The 22,690-nt window shown below is 37.3% G+C and overlaps 1 protein-coding gene across 2 annotated transcripts in view; it reads right to left on the reverse strand.

Moving 5' to 3' along the window:
* The window catches only part of FAM185A (family with sequence similarity 185 member A), a 39,448-nt gene that overhangs the window by 4,537 nt on the left and 12,221 nt on the right, over window positions 1–22,690 (reverse strand). The window contains exons 4-8 of one of the 2 annotated variants that reach the window (XR_008448210.1): window positions 21,025–21,163; window positions 15,622–15,663; window positions 8,661–8,756; window positions 6,311–6,445; window positions 2,012–2,221 (exon numbers count right to left, since the gene is read on the reverse strand). Coding sequence is in view for 1 of the 2 variants with exons in the window: in XM_009561389.2 (XP_009559684.2) it covers window positions 6,311–6,445; window positions 8,661–8,756; window positions 15,622–15,663; window positions 21,025–21,163 (412 nt within the window). In the remaining variant the exon portion in view is untranslated. The remainder of the gene's footprint in view (window positions 1–2,011; window positions 2,222–6,310; window positions 6,446–8,660; window positions 8,757–15,621; window positions 15,664–21,024; window positions 21,164–22,690) is intronic. The other variant, XM_009561389.2, reaches the window with a different exon arrangement.

Genomic DNA, 22,690 nt, shown 5'->3' on the forward strand with positions numbered 1-22,690 from the left:
AGAGCTCTAAAGAAACAGAGAAACAAATTAACAAAAGCTGTTTTAAAGCCCAACTGTTGTCTGACCTCTGTTTCTCATTTTACATTTGCTATGTGAACTTAAAAAAATGTTTTGTTCCTTATGCTTCTTTTGGAGATTTGCCTGTGAAGGGAACGCAGAAAATTTAAAAGTGCTCACAGGAAAACGAGTGTCAAGTTCCACTCCCCAGGGATGAAGATCTTCAAACTATTTTAATGTCATTAAGCCAGTAGCATGTTCAAATAAAGCTTAAGATATTTAAATACCTTTCGTATGAGGCTCTAATCAAGCAAGAAGGTTTAGTTGAAGACCTTTTCATAACAGTTTGGTCTTAACTGTACTCACTCCGTGCTCCGAGTACTGTGGGAATACAAGTGGGTTTTGAGGATGGCTTTGCTAGCACGATTAGATCCAAAAGCCAACAGCCTGCTGCATTGAGAATAAGGGGGGAGGATTTAATTTCAAAACCCACCAGTCAAAACAACAGCATGAATTGAGAAGAACACAGATGCATTGGAATGCTGTGTGGCCCCCTTTTCAACGTAATGCCCATGGGAAAGGCGTCATCTCCCTCAACCCCCTATGTGTGGTGTATAAAGGCAGGGAACACCTTTGCAGAACTTTACAGAGTAAATTACGGACTGTTTATTCACTTGCCTTTCTGGAGACTGGAGAAGTTTGAGAGCTCTATTTTCATGTCATGAAACACAAAGAGGAGCATATTTTAAATGTTCACTGGTGGTGCTAGGACTGCGGTATATCTCAAAATGGCTGTGAACAGCTTTAGTTCAATGCAAGCTGAAACCAATAAAAATCTGTAGGATAGTGTCTCATCTGATGTGTTTTATAAAAGTTGGATGAACTTTCAATTTGACTGGAAGGAATGTAATCTTTTCCAGATATACGACCTGGGTCTTTTTAAAAATACTGCTTAAGGCTTCACAGAGGGACAATATTTAGAGGGACATTGTAAAACAAAGCTCTTCCCACTCAATTCTAGCGGCAAAGAGTCAATCAAAATTGTTTCTAGGAAAGAAGGAAAGTTTAGAAGAAGTGCCTTGAGAACAGAAAAAACAGGGAGGGACACAGCAGCAGATAGCATAACTCTTGGGATAAGAACCCTAAGGCTGAATGCAGCAGACGCAGCTGCACAACAAGGAGGAGGAGCGCTACACTTGGACAGCTGTTAAGCTTCAGAAAAAACATTAAGTTTCAGCAGACTGCCATAATAGAGCTCTTGCAGCTATTCTCCCCTTAAAGGCAAGTTGCTTGCCCCTTCAGCTGTGTTTGTATTTAACCCTGGAACTTCCTGCTGCTAAAAACACAGACATTACCTTAATGTAAACAATACAGAATTTCTGATAACAAAATTAAACACATCCATAAAGTCTGCAGTGCACAAGGCTCACGCAGTCAGCTCCCTCCTTGCACACTGGCTTTGAAGCAGTCCTACCGGTAAGCCTAGAACACTTTATAGGCTCCTCTCCCAGTACTACTGGATGAGGAGCCATTGTGTGAACAGTGAGAAACAAGTTATTCCTGAAGGCAGGAAATGTGTCTCTATTCCCTATGTTCTAGAGGGGAATACAGATCTAACCTCAGGCAGACATGAGAGTCTTATTATTTCAGCACATGCTTAAGTGAGTGATTGCTGTAAGGAGAAAGCTGCTTCTCACCACAATCTACCTGGAGAACTAGACAAGGTGGAAAGAATTAAGTTACGACAGAACTGAAAAGTCAGAGATAGGACAGCGGCATCAATGTCCGTCTTTTCAAGGGAATCTCGTAATTAGACAGGCTGACTCTTGCCAGAGGTGCACAAGGAAGAAGGCCATCTAATTGGATGCTGGATCAATCCATAAAGTAGAGGCAACATCTAGATGGAAACTTTTATGGGAGAAAAAGGGTTACAGAAGACAACAGGAGATTCCTCTCTATCCTGAGGATAGACATCTGAGGGAAGGCGTAAGTTAACACAAAAGAGCACCATTACCTGTGCACCTGGTCACCAGAAGGCATGGCTCCAAGAGGAACACTGTTCAGATGTCGCTCAGCAAAGCTCTAGTGCTGCAGATGGGGTGGGATTAGTATCAAAAGCTAAAAATCCCGTTAACTGCTGCAACTGTTTTCCAGATGGATGAAACAGGGAGCAAGAATGTCTCAACTTGGGAGAAGACAATCATTCCCAAAGAGTATGTTCTTTCTAATAGGACAGAAAAATACAAAGAAGTTGGTTTTCTAGCTTGAGAAAGTAAGAATAGGGCAACACAATAACCTACAAAGACAAACTTCCATGGCCTCTGAGAAGCACCTGTGACACTGTGGGACTTCTACCAAGGAAACTCACTCGAGTGCCGAGAACCAGATGGACTAAGTGTCTGCCAAAGTCAAAAGCTCACTTGGCACCAAGCAGATGGATTGCATCAGGTCAAAGGTGGCTGCTGGATACGAACTTGGCACTGGAACAGGGGCCAGGGATGGAGAAAGATCTGGAATCAGATGAGTCCCTGGCACCACTTGGAGATGGAAGATTTACGTGGTATTAAGAAAGAAGTTATATTCCAAACAATTAGATTTGGAAACTGACAACATCAGCTACAAGGATCCAAAGAAAGTCTCTGAATGATTGCAAGACTTTTTCCAGTGAGCTTACAGTTGTCAACACACAAGCTAGCAATGGAAGTGGGTGGAAGCGTGCCCACTGGCAGCATCCATTTAGTCCCCAAATTCACCCACCCACGTGCCTTGTAACCTTCATGTGAGTTACTGTGGGGTGTGTGGGAACAGATGGTCACAAAAACTTAGGACAAGAGAAAACAGGGCTGAAAGCAACCTCCTGAAGATCCACTGCATTAACCTCATAGCTTGCCTAGCCTGTTTTTCAATGCGCAGTAGTGAAAGTCCTGTGGCCTCACCAGACAAGTGCTTACTACCAGAAAGTTTTCTTTATCATAAGGTCAAATCATAATTTCTAGTGCTATCACTATTGAACAGAGAACAATTCCTTTCTTCCATCTCTGCAGCAATTTCTTATACACTGGAAAAATGCATCTTACCTTCCTTTAGTCTTCTCTTCTTCAGACAAAACCAACACTTTTTTTAGTCTTCTCTCATTAATCATATTGTTAGGCCTCTGATCACGTGTTCTCCTTTAGAATCTACAGTTGTCCAGACCATTTTTTGAAGTACAGTACTCAAAACTGGACACCTTCCAGTATTACTAATGCCACGTCAAGCCAAGGGACTGAGTTTTATACAACAGTCATGTTAATACAATGTTTATTTTTTTTCCAACTGTGTAACAATATTGTTTCCTGTTTATTGATGCTTCTATTGAAATATTCCTTCTCTGGGGACAGTATCGGTAATTATTCCTACCTTTGTACTATGAATTTTAAATGACTTCTTGGAAGAACAGACTAAACAGTATATAAATCAAGATTATCTGAATTTTAAACTTGTCCTTCAACATGTTTGTAACCTCTATGCATGACAATCTTCTAAGCTTTTTTTATGCTAAAATATTGGACACTTTTTAGCTGGCTACTCTTCCTCTTACCATATATAGTTCCAGATAGAGTTAATGATCTCTACAGGCTTCTTAAATCTGCTGATTTAAGATACAAACGGACCTGGAGACACAAGGGAGGCAGAGACATTGAGCAGCAAGTGCTTCCCCTCTTTCCCAGGAAAAGAATGCCTTGACATAATCAGCATCAGAAATTACTGGAGTTACTCAAGCACTCTCAAACTAGACAGCCAGTCAAACACTGTCACAGATGGAAGCTGGACAAGTGTTTAGCATGAAAAAACAGGTTTTATAACAGATTTCACTACACCATACATACTAGAGTGCCTACTGATGTCAATGAAAACAGATTCCTTATCCTCACAAACCACTCTAAAGAGTAAACTCCCTGGCATTGCTCTCTAGTTCCTTTCCTTTCCTAGAAGGATAAAACAGCTTTTGACATTCTCATCACTCTGCCTGTAGAGCACTCATTCCAGGCTTTTATCTCCTTGCTTTGACTATATCCTGCTCCATTTCTTGGCTGTCTTGCAGACCCCTGGATGTGACTGCTCATGGGACTGCAGTGTACTAACTTGTCACTTAGCCTGGAAATGGGAGCCATGAAGCAAGACAATGATGTACATCATAGCTGCTGGAACAGCAGTAGGGAAGGCTGTCTTAGACCAGGTCATAGACGAGGTGTACATTTACCAAATCCCAGAACTCTACCCTGTCTTCCCACTGGAAAGCCTCCTTTCTAACATCTCTCACAATATTCCCCAAGGCAAGTAAAGCTTTCTGAAAGCAGCCAGCCCCTGTGTTATCCACATGAGAACTGGACAGATTCTGAAAAACAATCTATTTTTAAACTAACCTTTGAGCACAGAAGCATAAAAATCTAAATTGCCATGCTTTTGTGATTTAGAGTTTTTTCCCCACTTGGCAAAATCCCATTTTTCTCTCCTGATTTTTAAATTTCTTTAGTTGCAGCAGCCAGATAGCTGTACCTAACACTAACATTTTCATGATATAGAAGCAATATTAAACTATTTTTAAATATTTCAGAATTTACTTGTACAGAAAAAAAATCTCAAATATCAACTTTAAGAAGAGATCATCGAGAATGAGGGTACAAAGTGCTTGGTCTGCAGAAAGAATATACTGTCCCCATGTGATAAGGTGAAAAGGAAAAGCAATAAACATCTTCCTTGCCATGCTGAAGCACTGGTTTAGCTGAATTTTATCCTGCAGAAAACCCATTCCAGGGTCTATTTTTCATTCACCTGTGTTATGATCAATTTAGATCCATGTTTAACAAATTTGTTGTGCAATGCTTTTTAAAACAGCCTCTTTAAACAACTGATAATCACTGGCCTAATGCTGTTGCTTCTGCACAATTCTTGCTTATTTCCATGCCTTTGGGATACGTATATTAGGGTTAACTAATCAGTGCTGCTTTTGGCCTCAACTGCCAAGATCATTTCCACACAGAATGGTGGGTTGAAAAATTGCATCCGCTTCAGCGATGACTGTCCTACATAAACACTGACTGGACTGTTAAACCAGAGAAGCCATTCAGCTGTGTATATTTGAAACACCCTTCTTATCCTCAATGTTGCCAGAATAACAGGATGATTGACAGGCCGCTGGTCCTCACTCACTTGGGAAATATGTTGTTTTACTGCTGTGGTGATTCACTCCATAGAGCCTTGCTAGAATCTGGGGTTCCTCCACAGGTTTCTAGCCCAAGACCTTCTAACCATGTTTTTTAAAGAAATTGTATTTAATAAACACTAGAAAATGCAAATGCTAGTTACTGTTCAAGGCAGGAAGAGATGTCCCTATACAGTACTATAAGCAGGCTGCACATTAAAACTATGTACATACACATCTAATGTTTCCTGACCTTGAGATTACCATCTTACATTTTCTTACGTTTAAAACCAAATAAAAACTCAAAGCCCCGCTCAATCTGCTATCATATCAGGTCATACCGACATAATACGTTCAAAAACAAAGCTGGAGCCTTCAGACACGTTACATTAATGTTTCCTCTTGAGCAAACTGAGTAATTGGTAATAGCAACAGTCTTAACTTCTAGATTGACATATCTGGAGAGGAGAGAAATTCATATCCTGACAATGAATAGTACAATTGTTTTCTAAAGCAGGAAACAGCAAGACTTGGGATTCCCAAGTTCAATTTTAAGTGCATTAGAAGAATGCTTTCAGTAATTGCAGACACCTTTTCATGTACTCTCTTATTCCCCCATGCTCCAGCTTCTTATGTTCTTCTCCTAGCTATCTCTCATGCACCATTTCTCAGTCTCTCCCACACTGTTTTAAGTTTACATTGAATATTTACAAAATGCCATATACCTTCTTCCTCCCACCTGACAAAGACAGATAGAGAAAACTTTTCATTATATTTTTAATAGACATTCCCTGGAAATTTATGATACATGTCTGTTTAAGCCAACAAAGCAATGGGTCAAATTCAGCCTTGGATTACCTCTCGCAAATTCACTGAAATAATGCTGATGATGAATTCAGCCCTAAGGCTTTTGTTAGAGAGGCAGTTGTTTGCACTCACTAATCATTTGCCAAATAAAATGAAGAAGTAATCTAGTAACACGGGGAGTACAATGGCACAAGCAAACATTTGAACCTAAAACAGATGAAATGAGAAGAAGCCAAGAGCAATAAACTCATAAGGCAATGTAGATGACTTTCACTAAAGCCAGACAGACATTTATTGGAAGCCAAGATTAGTAAGCCTTACCACTTATAGTTACACGATCATCTTTGGAGGCGCTCTCTGTTTCTTTTAACTGGATCTCTGAGCTCACATCTACTTTTCTTCCAGACAACTGTAAATAGGCTTTGAGAGAGGCAGGTACCTTGACTGTAATTGAACCTGGTATAGATTTAAATGAAAGCTAGTTAGCTTAACACTGATATCAAAGCATGAAACAGGCAATTACTTAGCTAACTTTAATCAAATCATTAGGGTTGGGGTAACCTCTTTTTTTTTTTTTTTTTTCTTTGAAAGGATAAATGAAGGTATCGCCATTTATAGTAGCCAGAATACTGTAAGTCACATATAGAATGTATGTCACAGCATTTCCCTGGCAGACACTGAAATTAATATTAACATATACTGCTACCAATGGCTCTTGATATAGGAGCTTATTACAGGAATGATTAAAGGAAGCAAATCTAATAGATCTCACAAGTATTGTAACTTTAGCTTTATCTTCTAGTTGCATATTTCCTGTCCTGGGCAAGGACATGAGATCGGATTTAATTACTAATCCAGCCACTGCACAGTGCATCATGAAAGAATTGCTCCTCTGGAACAATGAGAGGCTACTCACATACTGCTAATGCTAACAGTTGTCTTTGCTCTACCGCACAGGGACAGCTGTTCACATCCTTGAAGAGATGCAATCTCAAAAGTGACTAACCAGTTTAGACTAGTTATCATTAAAACATAAACTACAAGCAAAAGAAGAGCTTTGGTGGCCCAAATAATTCTACCTTTGTAATTAAAAACAGGAATTCTGACTTCTACTTCCCCTAAATATATGCTTCTATGCAACAGACTGAAGGCAGACGCTGGGCCTCCAACTTGTACTCTTTAATCATATTTGGAATTACTCAGTCATAATGCTTGGAAGCCATATCCTACACATTAAAACAAAAACCTACCAAAATTCAGAATATACTTTATACATGCTCCTTCAACTCTGCCCAATTCCAATATTTGTTTTAGAAAAACACTAAAAATTTTCTTTAAATACAGCCCAAAAGTTGAAGCAGAACATAACAAACCTGGTATCATAACAATTAAGTAGCAGTCAGGAAGCAACCTTAGCTATGCAATTTAAATTCAGCAGAATCACTTGCCTGTCACGGTCTTGATGAACAAATAACTGTCAGTATAATTTAGACCCAAATTTTACTGGATACATAAAAGCCTTAGGATAAGAAAGGAAAAAGGTTTTCATCTTTTAGTCCTCCCTGGAGAGTTGCTCAATGATGTGACTCATAAAATCCAACACACATGCAGTTAATTTATCACGGATGGGACATTTTCTATGCTGCAGCTGTCAGCAGTTACTCTGAATTTACAGGGCAAACAAAAACAGAACTTAATCAACTTTGCCTTTACTAAACTACACTGCCAGAAGAGATATCAGACATTGTTTTGAAAATAACATTCATTAGCTTTTATTAAGTACATTTCTCTTTGCTACTAATGCAAAGAGATGTAACTTAGTACTAAGCAACTCAAAAGGTAACTAGGAAATAAGACAAATTTCTTTACACCAATGGAATTAGGATAGCTTGTAGTGAAGAATGGCATCTCCTTTATTGCCTCTCTGAGTTAACTGTTAGGTTTTAATAGGGTACAGGCATTGTCTTACAGACAATGAGAAAAGGGTACCAAACACTATGTTCATTTAAACCACCTGAAGTGTCTACCATGATGTTAAAGTCAAGCATAGAAATGCTGCAGGTTTTTTTTGCAAAATTAGCACTAACAAGATGTACTCATGACTTTGCTATTTGCCATTCTGAATATATGATTTTGTAAAACTATGAATAACACTTTAGGAGTGAGCTTTTAACTAAGAAGTGAAATTCTAGTAAGTAATCAGGAGACAAAAAAAAGGAAGAAAGGCAAGGCAAGCCTGCTCATCTCTGCTCTTCTGCCTTTCAATTTCTTTAATAGGACATTTCACCAGGAAAGGGCAGGAAAAAGAAACAGAAGTGCATGATGGCTGTGCACATACATATATTGATGCCATGGAGTAAACTATGCTCAAGCTAAAGTAATTCAAAGTGTAATTCAAGTCAGCTCTGCAGAAATCTGCTGGGTAGTTGCCATGAAAAAGCAAAGTATCGAAAAATTAGAAAAAGCTATAATCCATTTTAGGTATTGTTGTCCCCTACAGAGTTTACTGTATGATAAGTGTTGATACACATTTTCTAATAATGAGGTAAAAACGAATGTAGATAACCAGCAATCACAAACTCATCTACAGATAAAAAACGCCCAAAACCCATAGCCCCTTTTCTTTTACATCAAAAGCTGCCACAAAAATTACTTCATTTGGTTTGCCAACCTTTCTGGGATTTCAGATCCACTTTTCTTAATTGACTGACATAAACATCTATTGATCCATGATGTGTAGAAGCCTTTAGACTTCCATCTGATGCATCTGAAAAATAAAAAGAAAAGAAAAGAACTTGTGTATCATTCACTCTTTTAAAATAAAAATTTGCTAGAATTTGTCTTTGTACTTTTAACTGATTTTGTTAACAGTTCTGTATTTCAAAAGTATCTTACATTCATTTATTGCACGTCAAACTTGTCTTCGAAAAACAGGTTTCTGAGCAAACTTTATCTCCCCAGTCCAGAATTGCAGCACATACTAGTAGGTCCTGAGTCCATAGCCCTACAGTTGTTACTGGGTATGTAGCATCCACAAGGCCCCAGTGACACTCCCCTCTTTCTGCAAGGACGTATTAAACTTTGTGCAAAGATCAAGTGCAAACTTTGAGCACTAACATCTATTTTATTTTCCAAAAGAGTTCATTTGATCAGACTTTGCCCATGGAGAACCCCACTCAGTAAAGCTACCTCAGTCAAACAACAAGCAGTTGTGCATTATAACATCTTGTTATGCACACAAACTGTATTATTGCACTTCACAGAAAGTCTGATTCACTACAACTGAATTTTAACTAAAACTTTGATATATACATAGGAAAATAGCATTTGGGTTTTGCCTCAGAATAGTGACATCTACGTTTCCTTCCATACGCTATTAGCAGAAATTTATGATAATGAGACTTTCTCAGGAAGGCTATTTGTAAAAAGATCTCAAGAAGCCCTAATTGTATACCTGAGAAGTAGTTTTTAATTACGTGCAATGTGTTCCAATTTTAAGTACACCATTTTCCACAATGCTACAGTGAAGTCCTAAGAGTTAACTTTTGAACTACTTAACAGACCTACAGCTAATAAAAATTGCAAAGAAATTATGAAGTAACTTTAAAGAAGCATTAAAAAATTGCATATGTATGTGAGCAAAAGGCAGTGAGTGAATATCTTTTTAGATATGCTGCTAGGAATGAAAGCATTGGTAAGAAACCTTGAAATACTGATAGAGACTTTTTTTAGTTTCTGAAGTGTATAGAGACAGTCAAACTTTCAGAACTAGCAACAATAACAAAATCAAACCTGAATGGAACTTCCACTCTAAAAAGTAAAAACATTTAAGAGAATGAAGCTAATTAATCATAATAAGGATGTCTAGCATTAATGCCTTAAGCTTGCCCTACAGATTTAGCTAGAAATACACTCATCTAGAGCTTTTCTGATGCCAGATCTCAAGCACAGATGTAGAAGATCCGTGTATCACACACAAAAGTAAGAATATAGAAAAGGATTATTATCCAGCAGCTAAAATTGTTTTATTTGGAGTAAAGTATTTTTTTTTAAAAAAAAGTAGCTAATCTATATTCAACTGGCTGAGAAACTGAGACTGTCTTTGACTAACAAGAAAATAATAATGACTAGAATTGGATGGGAACATTTTTCCCATCTCAGTACATTGTGTTAAAAAAGTTCTGTTCCATATCTGAAGGAAAAGAAACACACTCTTTATTAACCAAAATTAATGAAGTGGGAAAAAAAGGTTTGCATGAGTAAGTCACAACCAGACATTTTATTGGTAACATTTTGAAGTGTTCATAAGCTTGAAAATGAAAGTCATTGAAACAGGAAAATTTGATATGAATCTTTTAAAATTAATTTTGTTGCAGCAATAAATCAACATTTTCAGTAAAAGCTATTTTTGCAGATATTCCAGATCCAATTTATAAACAGTAATCACTGACACTCCACACAACCTTCACAGAGATTTTGTTGGCAACAGATATAGGAAATATCCAGCCTCTGATTCTTCTGCTTTAAACAAAACATGCAAATAGTTCTTTTATCAGCTCTATGAATAAAGTCATCTCCTGTGACAGGACAGCAACCCACTCCAGGGAGAACAACTGCTAACAGTCTGTACACTGCCACCAGCTGATGGTGCTTTAAAGGAACCAGCACTTGTTAGGTGAATCCTTCCTCTTCCAACTCTTCAAATGTAAAAGCAGCTCCTGCAAGATTCTTCATGGTGGAAAGATGCCTTTTGCAAATCTATTAGCCTCATTTGAGACTAAACAGAGAGCTCCTTTCTAGATTTTCGATTTTATACATACTTATATAGGTATATGCATTATAAAAAGAACTCTAGTTTCTTTTAAATAGTGGATTGTGTTTAAAGAGTGGAATTCATTTGCAGAAGGCATAAACAGAATAAAGGATGCAAGAAGAGGGCACTAGGCATAGGCTCACCAAGCCAAAGACTTAACTTCAAAGCAAACAAACAAACAAACAAAAAACAACACAAAAACCAGCTTGAGGGAAAGCAGAACATTGCTTTGGGAAGGATGACTTCCCAGATTTTGGCTCCCAGGGCACATCAATAAACGGAAGTTTCTTCCAGAAGAAAATACAGCAAAGTTTCAAAACCACCAAGAATCCCAGCAGCAAACACTGCAGCTGACATTACAACGTAACATTCCAGATGTAATAAATAAATAGTAGTCTACAATACTAAACACTGCCCTGTATTTTAATATGCATAAAACAGAGTTCTTTCATATCACAGCAACTTTTTTCAAAGAATGACAAATACAGGTCTAACTCTGCACAGACTCAAGACTTGCAGATTTGTTCTCTTGATGTAAATTTTATCTCCATTAGCCAAATTTCTGTAGATTAAGAGTGGCAGATGTGAGAAACATGTTTGAAATATAATGAACAAGCCTGATATTTATAGGATACTGCACTTCTTAGAACATACCTAATGTATATTAAATAACAGTGATAGGACATAAGAGAATATTTTGGATTCAACCACCAAGAGCTTTCAGTACACTCCAACTAGTGAGAGAAGGAAACAGTTTTTCAGAAAAATCAATTATTTTTCCACTTGTGGCATCCTATGAAAGGCTTCCAGACATCATATCTGTAGGAAAATACTGACTGTTAGAAGTTATTAGAATTGGATCATACTTGGATGTCTAGTTATATTTCTGCTGTCTGGAATGTAGAGTGGCTAGCTCTATATTGGAACAGAAGTAACCATTTGTGGATAAAATGGGTGGTGTAGTCCCCCATTTTTCTGCTACAAATAAACAGGTATTGACAACAGTGGCAAGATATACATTCTACAACTGTAAAATATATATCTTACCAAGAGTATGTACCTTATCTGCTCCCAGACCAATATAAACTTTTATACTACTGTAACATCCAGAAACATCAGCGCCTATATGAGATGCTATAAATCATACGTGACGTAACATCTCCAGAATTGTTTATTGCTAATAGAACATGTACAGAAGCAAAAAAGTTTATTCTTTTAAGCTGCAAGGAAACCCCTACTGTTCTCAGGCAGCAGCTACTTTTTCTGTATGCTTCAATTTTAAGAAGCTCCTCCAGGACATAAGCTCTGTCCAGAACACTATATAATCTACATTCCAAAGGACACAAAGAGAGGGAAGAGGGAGATGGGAACAGACTGACAATAAAGCTAAGTAGCAACTCAGTAGATATTAACTCATAGTAAACTGATTATTTTTTAAAAAACTTTCATTTCTCATAATCTGACATCCAAGGGATTAGAAAAAGCAGCTGATTCCAACCTGCCTGGCAAGCATCACCCTTAGTACAAGATGGTGTGGAAGAAAATATGGGAACAATAGGAAAAAAACGTTACAGGTGTGCCATCAGCAGAACACAGAAGGTCAGGTTCTGAAACACAAGGTTAGAAAATGAAGGACGCTCAAAATGAGAGCCAGGACACTAACACACTTCAAGCATATGGCAATGACTAGATCAACAGAACTAATTGCTGTTAAGAGACAAGCATGGGCATGGGTGTTATTTTTTAAATTGCTTAAAGAGCTGTACTTTATGACGTACAGAAAATGCTTTTAATTGAATTCAGAAGTGAAGTTTTTAATTTAAAAACAATCTAGATTACATATTGAAAAACTGAATCTTCAAGACAAAACTCACAGATGCAGCATTACTTCTAAATACACTAAGTTGCTTATTGTTTCATTTTTCAGTTATCCAAAACTGTTTTAAGTGTCGTAATTGTTTTCTATAATTTATTTTCTTCTTAAAATAAAAATCTAGTGTCTTGTCTCAGTACTAGGAAATTGCCTTATGACAACGCTCATCACAACGGAGGATCTCGGATACCTTAGTTCACTTTCATTTCAGAACAATACTCAAATTGGTTGTGAGAAAGTTGAAGCATTCTTAATTGGAGGTTTCAGTCAATTTAAGACAATGAACATCAGAGCAAATAACTGAAGCCTTTAGGTCATCTAGTGCGGAATATGAAAGAGTTTTCCTTGCCAGAACAAGTGCCTGCTGCCCATAAACTGGTCATTTCCTTCCCTCTGAAAAAAAGCAACCACCATAAGCTTTATCATTTCTGACTATATCAAATGAAGAAGAATCACTTCTTCAATGCATAACTGGGTTAAACATAACTAAACCACTAAGGACAAACAACTTTTTTTTTGAGCTGGTAGGGGAAAATTTGGCTTGGCAGCAAAGAATACATAATCAGAGCATACCAGTAACATTGAGAGAGAAATTCTAGCAGGACTGAACATGAGCCAGTAGTGTGCCCTGGAAGAAACGTCGTCCAACAGTATCCTTGGCAGTATTAACTGGAGCACGGCCAGTGCGTATCAAGGGAAGGGATTATCTCACTCTACTCAGCACTCACTAGACCACACCTATAACACAGCATCCAGTGTTGGGGCTCCCCAGCAAAGGGAGACATCAATAAAATGAAGTGAATTCAGCAGAAAAGCAGTCAGGACATGGAACACCTTCCCCATCGGGAGAGGCTGAGGGATGGCAGCTTGCTCAGCCTGGAGAAAGGACTGCTTCAGGACCTGACAGCAGCCTCCCAGTATCTCCAAGGAGGTGATTGAGAAGACAAAGCCAGGCTCCTAGGGCATGATGACAGCATGATAGACAACAGACATAAGCTTAAATAAAAAAATAAAATAATTTTGATCTGGATAGAAGGAAAATATTTTTCATTCTGAGGACAATGAAGCAGTGGAACAGTTTGCCCAGAGAGGCTGTACAGTCTGCATCCCTGGATGTTTTCAAGGCCACAAGATAAAGACATAAGAAATTTCAAGGTTGGCAAGGCTTTGAGCAAGACGTCGGAGACAAGAGACTGCTTAAGCAGAGGGTCTGGTCAAGATGACCTCCAGAAGTCCTTTTCAATCTCAAACATTCTGTAGTTCTTCAATGTTCTGAGGACTCTTGCAATCTGATCAATCTAGTTCTAAGAATAAGAAACTGTCGATACAGTTACTTCTATTTTCCCCAAAATATTTTGAAAAAAATCCAGCACACTCAACTACATTTTAGTTTGACTTGTAAATAAAACTCTCAAAAGCTAAGGATACATCCCCAATATCTAGATATGAGTGCACTTTTTTCAGTTAACTGATAAAATTCTGCCTCCAGTGAAATAAGTAACTATATGTCTGCATGAAAACCCAGCCAGGGAAGTTAGAAGATCTGAGTTGTTCTTCCTATTTCTATCAGCAAATCCCTGTCAAGTCTCTGATAAACCAACAAACTGTCGTGTGGTGTGAATTTTTCATACACAAAAATCTTTCACTTATAACTTTATACTTTCTTTTATAAGCTTTTAGAGCTAAGCCACTGGATCTTAGAAGTCATTTGCCTTTGTAAACGCCTGTACAAATCTAAAGGCTGTTTAATGGTCTTTAGGAAAAGGCTGTGTCTAACAAGTGCTTTCAGAATTTAAATCTGAAAAACACAGTTTATTCAACTGTAAGATGTGTCTTAATGTTTAAGCTGAACTTGGTTAGTTAAGGAAAATAATCATCATCTGTTGATGGAAAAAGCTACCTCGAGTGTTAAGAAACCTTTATTTAAACACTCTTCGTGTTCTAAGAGTTTATTTAACAGAAGGAAAAACAGACTAGCCAACTTAACTTAATTCTGTGGTTTAATGACTAACTCGTAAGAATGTGTATTGCATTCATTTTCCAGGAATATTAATATAGATCACTCAGAAACATAAAAAGAGTTGTAACAGTACAGACTGTCCCTGAACAATTCTTACTGAGTGACTACGGTTACTACCACTAACAGAAGTCTGTGAGATTTGGGCCTGTAACTAAATTTGTTCACCAAAAGGGAAATCCTTCAATGTACATTCAAGAGATACTCAGCATTGTCTACAATTCTATTACTTCAATTTTCTGTCATGGAAATAACCAGAATTTGAGTTTCTCACTTTTATGTTGATGTACTATAAGATTATACTGATGATTAGTGTAATAGTTCTTCACAATGAGAGTGGTGAGGCACTGGAACAGGTTGCCCAGGGAAGTTGTGGATGTCCCATCCCTGGAAGTGTTCAAGGCTAGGTCGGATGGGGCATTGAGCAGCCTGATCTTGTGGGAGGTCTCCCTACCCATGGCAAGGGGGGTTGGAATTAGATGATCTTTAAGGTCCCTCCCAACTTAAACCAAATCATTAATTAATGATATCAAATAATAATCATAATTAAAGATATCAAAGGTAAGATAGAGAAAAAGGTTAAAGGTAAAACGATTGCATTTGATGAGCATTTAGTCTTTTCCTGTCTTTTTACCCCATCTCAATCTAAAAGACGACATCTGGAGTCAGTCTAAGATATGCAAAGACCAGTGGGTACTGTGATACCAAAAGCGAGGCAGAGTGCCTTGTCCAGCTGCAAAAGGTTGACAGTCAGGCTTGGAAAGGATCTCCTTCTGCTACACAGCTATCAGTGCTACTCCTTAAAAGAAAAGAGGACAGAAACATCTACCGGGCATCACCTCCTCTTTAATTCCCTGTGAATATTTACCTTTTAGAAAGGAGAAGGGAAGAGTGAGAAAGACTTATCTCAGAGGGAAGATAGAACCTACCTACTGTGATACTCCCTGTTTTGGTCTGAAGGTTGGTGTTACCTATAAGGAAAAGAAAAGGGGAAAAATGTTAAAAACATTATTTACCTTGTTTCTGAAATGATAACAAAAACTGAAGTAATGTGACCCTGTACAAGGGCTTTATAATTGCAGTAGTATATCTGATTTGCATGTAAAAGCGCAACAGCATAAACCAGTCACATTTCATGAGTATTATTGCTTTATAAACAAAAATCTCAACATGCATGGATGACAGTGAAATGATCCCAGACAAAAAAAAGCAGTGAGTAAAGCTTAAAGACAGACTGGATGTGAGGGAGAGAAAAACAGAGACATTGCAAGGCTAAAACAAAATATTTTCTTATTTTATTTTGGGCCAATATTTTTTTAATTGCTCTGATGCCTGCAACAGCAATATGAATTATTTAAGTAGTTTAATGGGATAAGTAACAGCAAGAGTTTGTTTTCTTCTTTAATATACGTAAATACATAATTGGCCTGCAATAGAGTGGATTTTTTGCTTTACCATCAAAAACTGCTTGCAGGACTCACTGAACTTTCCATGCTCCCTCCAAACTTAGTCTCACGTGCATGACGAACTCTTGTCAATGGTTTTCATTGACTTCAGTGAGACCCAAGTGTGTTAGACATACTGGAGAACACCAAACAGAAGACTGCATAAAGCATAAAATGTAGAATGGTCTCCTACTGAACTTGTATTACTTTGAGCAGGCAATTTTTAAAGCCTTAAAATATTTTTTCAAAATATGTACTCTTCCCACTTGCCTAAGAGAATCTAGAAGGAGGACAGATGTACCTTATAACAGAAAAGCAACCTATAATACTAAGTTTCATAAAGTCGGGAGAAACTTCCATAGTTCCATGCATGTTACACGTGTTTTAGCTGTCTGGCAAAAAATGCTTTAAATTAAAAAACTAAACCACAAGATGGCATTTCTGCCACTCCCTCTTTCTCCCAGGGGGATAACAGATTGGAAAACAAGGTTGATCACAGTGATTTGAGTCTAATTTAGCCACACACAGTATTCACAAGGATTTTCAGATCTTTCTTCAAAAATTACAAATTAATCAAGCTCTGCTCCTATCTTCTGTAATTACACAGTAGTAAACAACTATTAGGGTAGAACGCGTTCCACTTTATATAACCAGTAGTGTTGTTCTTAGTGGTCTGAGGGCCGAAAGCTAGAAAAGCAGTCTATCATCAATGGTCTTAAATTCATCATTTTAAGCACGTACTGTACAAAGTATTTAGGTCCTGAAAATCAGAGTCAAAACAAAACTGTATTTCAATGAATTTGAAAGACTTTTGGCTTTACTGTGGGCTGTTTTGAAAAGGCACACTACAATTATCCCATCTTTTTCTCCATTTTACCATGACTAGTACTCATTTTTGAACAACCTACAAAAAGGCCCAGGTTTTGTCAGCTAGCAGCTCCCATGAAGCCAAAGCTAGATTATACACTATCTGAAAATAGCCCCTAATTCACTGCACTTAACCTACAACTTTCAAGCTAGCCCAATATTTTATGGACACGTCAAAGGCAAGGAGAGGAAAAACGTGACTAGAGCAATTACTAGTTTGATCATTATGCCCAACTGACTTCAGCCTTGTAGCGTGATACTTTAAAGTCCAAATATAATAGTTTTAACAGAATATCGATGACAGTGGCTTAGTGTTTCTTTTTTAATGCTTCTAAAGAAATACCTGTAATTTCTATCATATACAAGCTTTGCTTCTCCATAAACACTATAACACTTCAAACTACAGTATTGCAAATCAGGATTAGTATAGGAGCAGGGACAAAAAGATGGCTTTTGAGATATAAACAAAGGCATCACTTTATACTGTATTATTTCCATTTTCATTTTTTTGTGAAGGTGGCAGGGTTATTCTAATGTACAGAAAAAGCAAATAAACCACCATTTTACCACTTTGCATTTCAAATTTGCATCAGAGCAGAGACATGCCTATAAAGCAACAAAAATTAACTTAATTTTTACAATCCTACTTTAAATACAGTGAACTCCAGAAGTACAGCTAAAATATACAGAACACATATTGGTATATCAGATTCTTTTCAGAAAGGATTATAGAATGCCAAGCTCAAATATCACACCATACTACCTTCAACACATTGCAGATTTTCTACTTTAGCTTATTCAGGTCACTGACAGGATAAGGCAGTTGTTCACCTTTTCCTAAATTTATATATTTACATGCTAATTAATATAAACATCAGTAGGGTCAAAAGCAAATATAAAGTCCTGAACGTAAGACAAATCAACCCTGTAAAGCAATAAAAGTCGAGTGCTGACTGTTTGCAAAGAAGCTTTGCAGGCAAGGACCTGGGCATCTTAATGGACACCAACTTCAGTATGAGTCAGTAAAGAAGGTCAACTGTTTACTGAGCTGTATGACTAAGTACAGTCAGCAGGTAAAGCCCTCCTGTGAGGCTGAATTTGGACTACTTTGTCCAATTCTGAGCTTGAATCAGTAAGACAGACTGAGGTACTGAAATGAGGCCAGAGAAGGGATTTGAGAAGATTAGGGGCCCAGAGCACACTACAGATGCTCATAGGCAGAGTTTGTTCTGCTTTAAAAGGAGAAGGCTGTGGATGAATGTTGTTGTGGTCTTCAACTACCTAACAGGGGTATGGAGAAAAGAGAGACTTTTCTCATATTGATGCAAGAAGAAGGGATAAGAGTTACAAGTTGTCATAATGGAAATTAAGATTAAAAACGAACAAACAAACAAAAAAGTTCTTTTCCCACCACAAGGATAATTTGGGACTGGAACAAATCACCCAGAAAGGTCAAACAATCTCTGTCCTTGAGAATATTCAAAGTACTCAAAACTCATCCATACAAGGCCATGAGCAAGTTTGATCTAACTGAGTGCAACTTCAGTATTAGTTTTGACAAGATGTCAAATTCCTTTCTAACGTAAATTATTTTCTTGATAAAATTAATAATTAATGCAACTTGACCCAAGACTTTGGCAGAGTTGCAAAGAGAGGCTTCCTTGTTCTCCTACGTGCTCCTCTGTGCATAAGTTTCACTATATCATTATCACTCCTTGGATAAATCAGCCCATTTTCAGTCACAGAGTTGTTGTCCTTTCGGTTTTCAAGTGTCAATTCAAAAGTTCAACGACATTTGACATCTCTTAATGCCTGTTACAGAAGATGACAAAAATTACTCAAAACCAATTTCTTCAAAATAATGCACTATTCATTTGCCATAAAAGTATGAAGCACACAAAAGACCAATTAAGAAAGCTTTGTTACTGACAGTCTTGGAATTGTATAGCCTGAGGTTCAACGACAAAATGGGTCTCAGGCAGGTTTGTAAAGTTTGTGTTGCCCTAACTTCAAAATTCTCAGTGCAAAAGCAATGAAGCCTAACTCAGTTTTGTGCACAGATGTGCTGATTTTATGCCAACTATAATATCAGCATACTGTCAGCAATAGGGAAATAGGGGGCTTAAGTGTCCAGGAAACAATCTGTCCTAATGTTTACAACTACTAAAACTGAGCTACCTCATGAGCTAAGACTAGCAGTGGAAGTAACCAATTTTTTCCTAACATAAAATCATAATAGGAGTTTATCTTTTCAACTAATATATGTGCGTGTATATTCAATATAATAATTGTAAAGACTTTAATGGTATTTGCTCTATTAAAATATGATTAAGAAGCATGATGCTTTGCAGAAAATATTTTTCTGAAAAATAGACCAGAAGTACCAAGCAAATATTAAAGTGCAATTGTTTTCAAAAGAAACAGCTAAAATAACGTTAGGTGTTCCAGACCCATTTAGTAGAGCTCATGAAAATAATCCTGATGTAACATAAGAAACGTCTGCATAACTTGGATACAATTCTATTTGTTTTCGCATTGCTCTTCAGCTAAATGACGAGGAGGCATTACTGAGGAAGTAAGTCACTAACTACAGCAGTGATCATTTCACTTTTGTACCAAAAAAAACAAAATTAAACTTTTGGATGTGCAGAGAGGCATGAACATGCTCACAAAATGCTCATTCCACAGTATTGTTATACTGAAGTTAGAAAAGGCAAAGCAAAACAGCTTATCAGACAGAAGTACCAGTAACAATAACATCTACATGTTAAAAAAATGCAATAACAAGAAGGAAAAAAACACCTTATTTCCATCTATGCATGCTGAATTGAACTTTGCCTGACAGGTTTAGAAACCAGCCTTAAATTTACTATAAATGGACAAAGGATTTGCTCCCTTAAGGAAGAGACAAGAGTCATTTCTCAAGCAAAGATGACAGCACATAATTGCTAAGAAATGGCAGCAAATTGTTGTAAGCCATATAGCTGGAAATCTGGAACTCTGACCGATCCGAGTAATTTGTCTCTTTGTACATCCTCCAGTTTGTTTTACTTAATGTTGTCACCAGGAACACATTACAGCACACTCTGAATTCAGTAGGAATTTTATTAAATTAGAAATCCATATTAGATGCCAACCTTGACCCCTGTATGCATAAAAGACACTCAAGTTAATTAGCTTGAGTTCAAGGTAAAGGACATGAAAGGGTGGATGGATTAGAGACTTTTTTCCCCCCAATCAAAGAAAAGAAACTGTCACCACTCTTTGCCATTGCACAGACTATTTCTGCTAAAAAATTCTACATATGATCAAGTTCTGTTGTGGTTCTTAGTAGATGCTGCAAGAATTACTTCTCCTACAAAGAAAATATAGGATGGATAGAGGGGAAGAGAAGATTCTTTACCACTTTTAGTATAATTTTCACAGCTGAATTTTAAAATATTTTGATATCCTTAGCACATGTGATGTTTCTCTCCTATAACATACAGTTTTTCACATTTCACAAGTGTGCTTGGAAAATTGTTTTTAAAAATACATACAGTATACTATATGGTAAGTTATTTCGCATCAATTCAGTCTCTAACAAACAGAATTGTTCTGTTCATATACTGCGCACAGGTGATTTGATTATAGCACATAGTGTTAGAGACCTACAGGAAAGAAGCGCAAGGACTTTTTACAATGGAGGGGCAGGATGAGGGGGAATGGTTTAAGCCTGAAAGAGGGGAGATTTAGTTTAGACATTAAGAAGAAATTTTTTACTATGACGAATTGGAAGAGGTTGCCCAGAGAAGTCATGGATGCCCCATACCTGGAGATGCTCAAGGCCAGGCTGGATGAGATTTTGAGCAACCTGATCCAACAGAAGCTGACCCTGCCCTCAGCAGTGGGCTGGAACTGGATACTTGGAGTCCATTCCAAACCAAACCATTCCATGATTCTACGATTATTTTATTTGTTACGGTGCACATTATGAACACCTTCTAAGCAGCTAAATTTATCACATTATATCCTTCTCACCATGAATACTTCCCAACAGAATATCACCAGCTTCTGAAGACAGCGATGATGTTTCTGCATAGAGATACTTAGTTTTCAACAGCCCATACTCAGTAGATATGTTGATGGAGGTCCCCTGCAGCTTCTCTATATTCACGCTCTAAGAGAAATAAACTTAAATAAACATAATGGAAAACTTGTCACCACAGTTCGAAAAGGCAGAGGGAAGTAACATTATTAAGAGGCATAAAAAATGGAAAGCAGTTGTTGGTGAAGAACAAACAAAATCAAGTACTTAGTTAAAAGCTACAGAAGACAAAACAAAAATCCTTTTCATCCCAGAGCTCTGACCAACAAGTCAGTAATTCTTTACAACATCCCTATGAATTATTACATCCATCACAGTAGTGAAAAACCTAAATAATCACAAATGGACAAAAAGAAAACTTGAAAACCAAAACACTTAATTTTGAAAAGTAAAAATAAAAAAGTGTTAGCTTTATCAAAGAAGACTTAAGAATTCATACAGCATTATGACACTTAAAGCACTGGTAATTAGCTTTCTGCCATCACATACTAAAACACCCACTGTCTTTGCTATTAATTCATACAGCTATTTATTCAGATTTTTAAGTGGCTCACTTTGTAGACACAGCTTTAGTGAAGATTTGCAAAAAAACATAGAGGCTCTTTTCCTCATTATAATTGTTCATATTATCTTAGTTATTCAGGCCTCTATCCTTGGTCTTAAACCTCTAGCTATACAAAGACTTCAAAAATGAGGGACAAGATCTCCTTTTCTACTGCTTTCCAATAGAAACGGAGAGAAAGGATAATATTTGAAAGGTTGCACGAAGGATAGATTTGGGGCCTAAGAGGTGATAATTGAGATAATCTACGTACAAGTAACCAATCATGCAACATTACCTACTTACCTGAACAAAACAGAACAAATCATGTGCTCGTGCAACTACCATATGAATTTTGTTCTATTCTTCCTTAGCTAAACTTGATTTATAATGGATTCGTGCAATAGTTCATACTTAACTTTCACTCAATTTGTTTTTATTTTGCTTACACAGACTTTAAGCGAATAGCACAAAATCTTTATTCATTACATGAAATTATATATGGCCTTCTAGAACAAACTGATCCTTATGTCTATTTACTGTTAAATCTACTTAGTCGTTTTAGCACTGTCATGTTGTGGAAAACGTTAATACAAAAAATAAGACCGCTGACTCTTCCAGTGGTCTATTGAACACCAAATATGGATGAATAACTAAGAGGTATGCTGACAAACAGCAACTCGTGTTGCACAAACTCCATGCTGTACTGCATCCCAAGAAGTGAGCTAAAGAGGCTGGTTCAGTATTGACTGTATGACAGCCAAATATATTGTGACCATACCAACCCAAATACACCGAGCTTCATGCCATCTTTATACCTAAAGTCACAAGATTACAGAACGGACTCTCGTCTTAAGACTTTGACATGATGCTACAATACATAGTAGGTCTCCAAGAATGTAACAAGTTATGTTAACCTTTAAGAAAATCCAGTGTTCAAAGGGCTGTGCTACAATTACAGAGAGGTGACAATCAATATCTACAATCTCTGCAGGTGTTGCCACTATGCCACAGAATCTAAGCATGAACAGTAAATGAACCCACTGACATTAAGGCAT

The sequence above is a fragment of the Cuculus canorus genome, chromosome 1, assembly GCF_017976375.1.
Source record: "Cuculus canorus isolate bCucCan1 chromosome 1, bCucCan1.pri, whole genome shotgun sequence".
NCBI lineage: Eukaryota > Metazoa > Chordata > Aves > Cuculiformes > Cuculidae > Cuculus > Cuculus canorus.